Source organism: Bidens hawaiensis, unplaced genomic scaffold, assembly GCF_021521415.1.
Source record: "Bidens hawaiensis isolate Kalapana, Puna unplaced genomic scaffold, B.hawaiensis_p1.1 tig00018424_1, whole genome shotgun sequence".
NCBI classification, from domain to species: Eukaryota; Viridiplantae; Streptophyta; class Magnoliopsida; order Asterales; family Asteraceae; genus Bidens; species Bidens hawaiensis.
The window spans coordinates 127,977-137,392 of NW_027492782.1; the positions used below are offsets into that span (position 1 = coordinate 127,977).

Below are 9,416 nucleotides of genomic sequence, written 5' to 3' on the forward strand. Positions count from 1 at the left end.
GCACCAAACTTTGACACACTCTAGTCAACAGATATAAAAAATTAACTCCCAACCATTGTCTATAACAGACGTTATGTATTGCTAGGTTTTTCTCATGATGTTAGATGTTATGGACTTTTTCTCTAGACCGTTGCATAAACAAAACGATATGTTAAAATGCGCGCAATTGAGTTTCGTATGCTTAGAAGAACCACTTTATGTTTATCAAGATTATAAGTTAGATAGCTCTACTTAACTAGAAAGAACACCATTGATGACACTTAACATAGTATGTTAATTAATTGTGGTGACAAATTTAATTGACTCATGATGGGTCAAGAATAATTGGATAATAACAGAAATACTAAATAAAAGATTTTTTTTTTCTATATAAATTTATTAATCCACTTGTAAAAAAAAAAACTCACTTGTGCCTCTAATCCAATAATGATTAAGCAATATTATTATTTTTTAGTGAGGAAACAAACAAATATATGTTTTTTTTTTCGTTTTTAAACCAAGATTTAAATATTTGTAAAGATATGTTGTCATGGGTTTTATGAGAGAAAAAAAATATGTGAAGATAGAAGATCAAGTATTTGAATTTGTTTTATGAAACACATATTTGATAATTTATATTATAAGACATAATAATTGTTTTACTGCGTTTGGATGAAGTGATTCTCATTGTAATTGTAATTGTGTGAGCATATGTCTTCATATTTTAATGACTTTTTACCTACATTTCTTTTCTTGTTGTCAGTGCACAAATCTTCTAAAAAGCGTCCTGTATTCTCATCAAGTCAAAATATAAAAAACTTATTTTAAGTAAAAATATGTTTTTCCCCTATCGCAAAAGACGTACACTTATTCTCATGATCGACAAAACCGAACCAAAACGAATCAAAAACTATAGAAAAAGACGAGTAAAAAAACACAACCGAAATTATATGAATTACAAGAACATATTTAATGAGGTGGAGAAAGTTCATCATTGTTTTTAGCTTTGCCCCTCAGCATGTCAGTAAGACCACCTCTCATGATTCTTCTAAATCTTGTGTCTTCAGCTGCTAGTGGCGGATTTAAGGCGGTCTTGGGCTGCTGCTCACCTAAGGTCGTTGGCGGTGTCGATGGCGGTATTTCAACAGAATCCCGCTTCCCTAGCAGCCCACCTTCACTAAATAAACTTGTCATCGAAGTTGGCAGCCCAAACTGAGACCCCATAACTTTGCTGAAAGCGTCAAATGTTCTACCAGATCTGTCTTTCACTATGATTTCCAATGCTTCCTTGTGTGCTGGATCAAGGGCGTCTGTGTCTTTTAACAGGTTTTGTATTGTTGGCAAGAGTAGATCCCGGACACTGGCAGCTGATAGATCTGCAAGGATGTTAAAAAAGATTGTTCATATTGCTTGTGTCACAAGTTATGTACCGTTATTGTTTTGTAAGTATAACCTGTAGCATCTAGAGCACGAATCGCCTCGCAGAATGCATTGGATCGATCACGGCGACGAGCCATGTTAGTTGATGGTAATTGAGATGCAGAAAGATGAAATATCTTTGATAACAAATGTGCGTATGTCAAGGAAAATAAAAAAGAACATTTTATATGGTAAAAGGTAAGGACAAATTGGATTACTGTAATAATAGTTGATTAAAGGATATAATCTCTTAGGCTCTCGGTTGTGTGTGGCACGGCCACCACTAATGCACGGATAACTGCAAGTATAGCTTCATGAGATCCGTCTTCAAGAAAAGCATCCATTTGGACCCGTATTTTGTCAACAATCTAATTAGAATAAACATTGGTCAGCCACTCGCAGCATATTAAAAATTGGCAAGTTTTAAAAGCATAAATTTACAGACCATGTCGGTTTTGAAGTTTTGAGCTACAGTTCCGAAGGCATCAATGCTAGCATACAGCACATGTAAGTTTGGTTCAGAACCCAAAGTCACAAGAGCAGGTAAAACATGTGCCGAAGCAACTTTTGCATCTATATATGGTACCTATGTAAATAAAAGAGATTAAAGGGTCATAAAATCAAAAAGTCATGGATTATTCAACAGGAAAGTTGGCTTACAATCATTTTCAGAAGTTTGGCAGCATTGACTTTTAGATCCATGTTAGAGCTCACAACCATTTCCCATAAGACATTGAAAACCAGATTATGGTGTTCTTCAAACATGCTGCACATCATAGACAATGTAAGCAAGGCCAACAATAAACTCGACAGAGGTTGAGTAACATTACCGACCATAGGAAACGGACAGAGTTGTAAACATCAACACTGTTCATTGCTGACTGGCCCTCCAGCTCAGCACCTTGGATCAAGAGATTCCTCAGGTATTCTGTTAATACTTCATGCTTACTAGGAGATCCGAGTACACCTGCCAATAGAAGAGGCAGGACACACAACCTACCAATTCTTTCGTCTCCAGCATTTTTCGGTCTAAGAGCTGAAAGAATTTAAAATAAAATATCATTCAGAACTGATAATTCAAGAATATTGGTATTAACATAGTTGGACCAGTAAAACATTCAACCTTTAACTTTCGGTTGTGATGTTGATGGGAAGCATGCCAAGTCAGCATCATCACCAACCGCCATAAAAAATACAGGTAGCATAATATGGGTGAGATAATCATCCCCAAATCTTTTAGAAACCACCAGCAAAAACTGAGATGACAAAACCATGAAAGTTAAGAGTTTGCAAAGAAGATATGAACGAATGCGTATAAATAGCAAAATGTGGGAAATCAGTACAGTTGAGATCCGGTTTCTCAAGCTATCTTCCTTCTGTGGTAAAAGAGAAGCAATCTGAATCAAACTAGGAAAGCAGTCATCATGAAGCCACTCAAAAGTAGGCCAATCTACATGTCCCCTATCAAAAGATGTAAATTTTCTTAGAAACAAAACATGTTTTTGAGGTGTTAACTTGTTAGACAATAATCTGAACCGGTGGAACTCACTCTGCATACTTCTCAAGCAATGGTTTTGGAAATGATGATCCTACAGTATCTAAAAGAGGTGGATATGGACACGTTTCAATAGCTATTCGGTGTACAACCGGAAGTAATTCCAACAGTAACCTCAGCAAAACATCAATGGTCCAGCGTTCTCGTTCACCCAAAACATGGAAATGTGACTCCACAGAATCTTCAACCCCTGAAAGAGGCGGGCAACACTGAAGAAAAATGCCATGTAAGGTACCATGTTTGCAAAAATGTTGTTTAATCAAGAAAACAATGACTAAAGATTTAAAATTTTGTACCTCAATAGAGCTCAACATGTGAGAAAGTAACACTCGTAGAATATGATCCAATTTGTTTCCCCACTTCAGCAAAGCAGGAATTAGTTCTTTAATCGTTGTTTCAACCACCACTCCAGATGGATCACAAACTAGCTGGAACATCATTTCCTCCACCTATACACACAACAAAACGGTATATTGGAAAAGTCGAATATTGTTCCTTCAGTTTCCTATTACATTCTTTTTAGTTTTTTTTTTCTTTTTTTGTCAGTTAGCATATTATGATCATGGGAAAATGCTACATCCCCTGGACCATGTAGCTTACATTGTAGAAATCCTGTCAAGTCAGAAAGCTTCTCCATGATAGCCTCGAAGCATATTTAGTGAGGCTGACCTTGAAATATTTATCCGTATTTGGGAAGAGCGGAAGCAGCATAGCCAGATTACGCGCAGCAGCCTCGCGAACAACAATCGCAGAATCCTCAATCAGCTGTTGGACAATCGATAGGATGAGTGAGTCTCGGATCTCGGGGCGCACATATTCTGCAAGCTCCCCACATGATTGAGCAACAAGCAGCCTGCGCTCCTCGTACATGTGACTAATCTGCATCAAATAAAATAACTAAAAAGTTAAAACAGCTGAAAATACAAAAAAGAAAAGAAAAAAATAAAGAAAAATCTTACTTGCTCCCAACATTGGGGAAGCAGCTCTGTTTCTGTTCGCATCTCTCCCACATTCCTAGCGAGGGTGACACAGGCCTGAATTAGAATAACATTTTAGCACCAAGACTTGAAGAGTAAAAAAAAAAAACTATCTACGTATTTAATATTTATAAAACATACATCCATAATAATTCGTCTTTGTTGCTCATCAGGGCGCTTAATCAAGTTAAACAATGTGTGAGTCAAGGAATCCCTTGTAATGCTATTCGGGTGACGCTCAATTGCACACATCATAAGGGGAAGAAGCTCCTATAGGAATATAAAAACAACAATAATGAATTTAGTAGTTATTTATATTACTAAAAAATGTAATATCTTAAGAAGATAAGTGTATACAACCTCTCGATGATTAATAAGGACGTAAGGAACAATTTTAGGCAATGTGTCTGAAAGAATCTGAATGGTTCCAGAAACCTGAGAAGTACAAGGTTGCATACATAAGATTTATTTTAACAATAAAAGTTTTAAACTGTTTATGTCAGCCAGGTTACCTTATTCCCAGAATCAGGGTCAACAGAAGTATTTGGCTCTGAAAGCAATCCATTATTAGATATGACAACACTGTCTTTTGGGGGATTCTTAGTTGCATCAGTAACATTGTTATCATTCGATTTTGGAAATTCATCATGATTATCAGCAGTACCATCTATGTCTTGAATTGTCTCGTTTTGATACTCGGTACTTTCAGAATTTTCAGACGGGTTACCGGTTGATAGTGGCAGCATATCATTATCATTTTCAGATGATTTTATTACTTCATCTTTTCTATCAACAAGCACTTTTTCTACACTATTTATTGATCCAACAGGTTGAGCATCGACAGATTTTGCAGAGTTTAGCCTTTCAATCTCCTTCTTCAGCAATTGTATTTCTTCCTTGTGGCTTTCTAGGGATGGTGTCTGCCTACCTGCCACATCAGCAGATGTCATATCTTCTGTTGGTTGAGCTCCTTGCCTTAGCTTTTTAAGTGAAGTTATTTCAGCTTTGCAGCTAGTTAATTCATTTTGTCGCTGTTCTGCTGACTGCTTTAGATCTTGAAGCTAGAGCATAACATGAGTAAATGTTCATAAATAGTCAGATAACAAATATACAATATTGTTAATATGTGACTAAAGTACCAGATTATCTTTCTCCTTGATGTCCTTTTGTAAATTTTCTAGTGACTTCTTTAAAGTCACTACCTGGGCCTCAGCTAAATCCCTGCTTCTCAACAAAGACTGTTTTTCATGTTTGAGCTTATCATTCTCTTTGACCAATGATTCATTCGTCTTAAGCATGGAAAACTTCTCCTGCAGAATTAAGGCACTTTCTTAAGATATGCAGGTCAGTTGGCAACATGCAAATTTATAATCATAATATGTTTTGAAAATAATACAAGGCAAGATAATAAGAGACGAGTTGTGATATCATAACAGAAGTTGTTTCAACAGATTACCTCAGCTGCTTCTGTAGTTGAAGAAAGGTACTGATAATAATAATGGCGCAGCGCGTCTGGCACGGATGCAGATGAGTTTTGCCAATCATCTAGATCCTGGTCGCTGACCTGCAGTTAAGATAAATTTTCAACGATTTCATCTTTTATATTCCAACTAAGAACTCAACGCATGCTGTAAATTAGGTAATACTTATTTAAAAATTGCAATGTACAAATACAAGATGTGATGTATGAGTGTTTATGTACAACCTAAATAGTATATATGGTTCTTTAGCACAACTATTCAATCTTGTCAACATACCTTTGGCCCTACTCTTTTAACATGTAGTATAAACATTTCATAAGTACCATGAAACAGATTTGATGCAAACTAGAAAATCAACAAAAGCAGCACATACCTCCTCATAAAAAGTCATAGCAGTCAAACGGTATCCTGCTAAGAGCAGATATTCCTTTACAGCACAGTTAAGGTCTTGGCGCTCTTTTGCCTTTAAAGGACCCAATTCAGAGGCTGTTGTATCCCTGCTTTGCTGAAAATCTGATCGACTTTTAGCTTTAGCATCTGCAGACATCACAATTTTCATAATAACTTAAAAGAAGTAATTTAAGAACCTACAGAGATGGTATTTCATTAAAGCAGACAGCTACTTTGAATGTCCAAATGAGAATATATAAGAACACTAATTTTAAAATGGAGATGTGAAATAATTTCATGTTTGGTAGACACCCAAATATAAATGTTACATAACATTATTTTTAAGTTTTATCAATATGTGATCATGGATAGTTCAATCACAGTGACAGTTGAATTACTTTTGCATAAAGTTAATTGGCACAAAAGCAAACTACAAACAGAACAAATAAGTCAGTTGTAAATAAAGTATTTACCACTTGATTCATCGACTTTGGCGTCAGATTTCTTTTGTAACTCAGTTTTTAACTTCATAATGTCTTCTTGAGCCAAACGACTCTCATAGTCCCTAATTGCTAGTTTCTCCTCCAGTGCTTCTTTTTCCTCTAGCAGACTCTGTGGGTCGGCAACTAGTTCATGTAAATGAAGAAGAAATCAGATTTTGCCACACAACTAAGAATATGTGGCCCTCTAAAGCAATAAAGAGTATAATGATATCAACTATCAATTGTTAAAAGTACCATCAAAATATGAGTGGTTTAAACTTCTGCAGTGATAACTATGTGCTGATTATGTCCAGATAAAAAGAAGACCAATCAATGGTTTAAATTACTGGCAAGGTGATATCAGTTTGTGTGGTCAACAACTTCTTCATCTAAGAGATTAATTATTTAAAGGCAAAGCCCTATAAATGGCAAGATTACAAGAATTAGGTACCCTTGGTTGCTGATTACGCTTAACAACATATACCCTAAACAAACTTCATTTGTATGTCTAGTATCTTAGGAATGTGAATGTGTTATTGTACACTTCCTTGTGTTGAAACTCATTAGACATTTTTCTATTGGCATCTCATTAGCTGTGAACTTATGGTGATTGTGAAGTTTGTAGCATATACCGCTTCAATGCACTGGATCACAAGAAATAAGTTGTAAAAATTTTGCAAGCTTTCTCTAATATCAATGAAGTCTGCTCCATATATAATAAAGACAAAGGCCTAGCAATTTCATTAAATACCATTCTGTTCACATAAACTATTATAAATTATATCAACTAAATATTTTTGTCAAACTCGTATGCTCCCTTTTAATTTCAACGCGGACACTATCCTTGTTGTCACAGATCAACCAAACTGAGAATTCCTCTTCCTAATAGTCCCGTTAACTTACTCATTATTAAAGAGACTTAATCTGCTCTAGATAATCAACTTCAATAATGAATAATATAAATCTATTAATGCACCTAGATAAAGCTTGCTGCAGGTCTCTTAAAGCTTCTAGGTTCTTATGATCTATTCATTTGAATGAGCTCATCATCATCGTACTCAGTATATCTCACCAATAGCAAGCTATGGTAGGGTCTGAGGAGGGTAAGATGTAGACAGCCTTAACTCTACCCCGTAGGAATAGAGAGGCTGCTTCCGGTGAGACCCCCGGCTCGATAGTAGTTTTGCATCAAGCCTTGGACATAAGGCGCATAACACTCAACCATCGGCACACCGGTCGACTGGTGCATGTACCCTTGTCTTTCGGCTATCAGCGCCACCACATGATGCCTGATTAACCTTCCGCCACTTTTAACATTATTTTCACGAGATTAGCAAAATAACGTCAAAACTAGTGCAATTTCACTTTTGAATGAGCTGATGGCACAAAACGCAAAGTCACACCAAATTCACAGCTAATGGCAATTAACAACAAATATATGTCAAATTAGTTTAAATGAAAACACAGGCAGCTGTATAGTAGGCAAATAAATAAAACTTACTCACTTAAATCAGCCAACAATAGCATCTAATTTTTGTAATCTCATCATTCCTAGGGTTCAGCCTATATTCAAATCATGTATTCTAAACTACTATTTATTAAACCTAGTCTCATTTCAATTTGAGATCACAATAACTTGAGTAAGCATTGAGTCAACTACAGCATTAATAAGGATGAATAAACAAATGAATTGAACCACCTCGAAGAGTATTGAACCGTGAGATCTGATCCGGCGGAAACTGCACGGGATCAGCAAAGAACTCCTTAAGGCGAATAGCTTGAGCATCACGGCCGTCGTCGAGAAGCTCGTGAAGCAGCTCGAACGCGGATAACAAGTAATTCTCCTCTAATAGGAAGTTTACCACGCAATTACACAGCGATGATTTCTCTACGTCCATTTCTCAATTCATTAATCTATCTACAATACATTGATGATTTGGATTCGATGGAGATAATTTGATGCATCATGAGATTTGTTGAAGGTTTTAATAAGAAGAGGATCTGTTCATGGAGTCCGAGCTTTCAACAAGAGTAAAAACTCGGTTGCTTATTAAGCAAAAGTCCATCCGGCGGATTGTCGGGTCGGGTCGTTTTTATAACCGAATCTAGGAGCGTAAAGTTTGGTTCGGTTCGGTTATTAGCCTCGACTGAATTAACGAGTTGGTTTTTGGGTTGGTTTTTATAACCGAATCTATGAGCGTGCAGTTTGGTTCGGTTCGGTTATTAGCCTCGACTGAATTAACAAGTTGGTTTTTGGTTAGTTTTTGGGTTGGTTTCGGTTAATAATTAAAATCAAACTTAAGCTAAAAATTGAAAGTATATTAAATGCATAAGAACGAGGTATATATACAAACAGTGGTAGCATGAAATACATGAAATGGATGTATGAAAGGTTGAAATATATGAAAATATGAATGATTCGGTTCAATTCGATTAGTTGAGGGTATAAAAGAATAATTGATAACCGTTTTCAGTTAATTCGATTATCTGTTAGTTTCGATTCAATTAAGTAATTGCTCACCCCTAACTTTATCCAATCCGGTACCTTTTTTGTAGATGCGCATTTAATTTTGTTTGTAAATAAATATATTTATATTTCTCATGTAACATATTCTAGCATTATAAGAAAGAAAAGTCCTTGTTATATTTAAAAAAAAGAGAAAATGACTATTTTAGTCCCTGTGGTTTTTAGAAGGAGTCACTTTGCGTCCCTGATAAAAAATTTGAACTGTTTACAGCCCCGTGTTTTAAAAGTTGAACCATATGCGTCCCTCTATCTAACATCCATTAAGTTTAAGGTTAAAATCAGGGGTATGTATATAATTTTGCACTGACTCATATTTACCCTGATAAACTTCAATATTACAACCAAAACAGCCTGTCGTTCCTTCTGTTATATCGCCGGCAAAGAATTCACCGGTCACAATCACGCTCCGTCACAATTCGCCGTTCACCAATCGCCGGTCAGTTTCACCCTCTCCGTTCACCCTTGCCGTTGACAGCCTTCAATCTGTATCGCCGTTCACAATCCGCCGTTCACCAATCGCCGGTCAATCTATTAAACAACCATCGCGCCTTCCGATTCGTTGCAGGAGCCGCACCGCGCCTCGCAACGACGTTGACAACCTTCAAT

At 36.3% G+C, this 9,416-nt stretch overlaps 1 protein-coding gene across 1 annotated transcript; it reads right to left on the bottom strand.

The window, feature by feature from the left end:
* Positions 1-899: 899 nt before the first annotated feature.
* Positions 900-8,265, bottom strand: LOC143556021 (uncharacterized). Its single transcript, XM_077045457.1, has 20 exons — positions 7,983-8,265; positions 6,275-6,427; positions 5,785-5,948; positions 5,387-5,494; positions 5,070-5,240; positions 4,443-4,991; positions 4,291-4,365; positions 4,072-4,200; positions 3,913-3,987; positions 3,623-3,832; positions 3,250-3,402; positions 2,948-3,162; positions 2,742-2,859; positions 2,522-2,654; positions 2,233-2,434; positions 2,059-2,164; positions 1,844-1,984; positions 1,643-1,766; positions 1,433-1,549; positions 900-1,355 (listed from the first exon to the last, which is right to left on the bottom strand). The coding sequence occupies exons 1-20, from the start codon at positions 8,179-8,181 to the stop codon at positions 949-951; spliced, it is 3,549 nt and encodes a 1,182-aa protein (XP_076901572.1). The 5' UTR covers positions 8,182-8,265; the 3' UTR covers positions 900-948.
* Positions 8,266-9,416: the final 1,151 nt, after the last annotated feature.

Bases quoted from the DNA above. Each gene is read 5' to 3' on its own strand.
- LOC143556021 (XM_077045457.1), bottom strand. From the start codon at position 8,181: ATGGACGTAGAGAAATCATCGCTGTGTAATTGCGTGGTAAACTTCCTA. The intron at 3,988-4,071 runs GTATGTTTTATA...ATTCTAATTCAG, and splicing joins AAAGACGAATTATTATGGAT to GCCTGTGTCACCCTCGCTAG. The intron at 1,550-1,642 runs ATATCCTTTAAT...TGACATACGCAC, and splicing joins AACCGAGAGCCTAAGAGATT to ATTTGTTATCAAAGATATTT.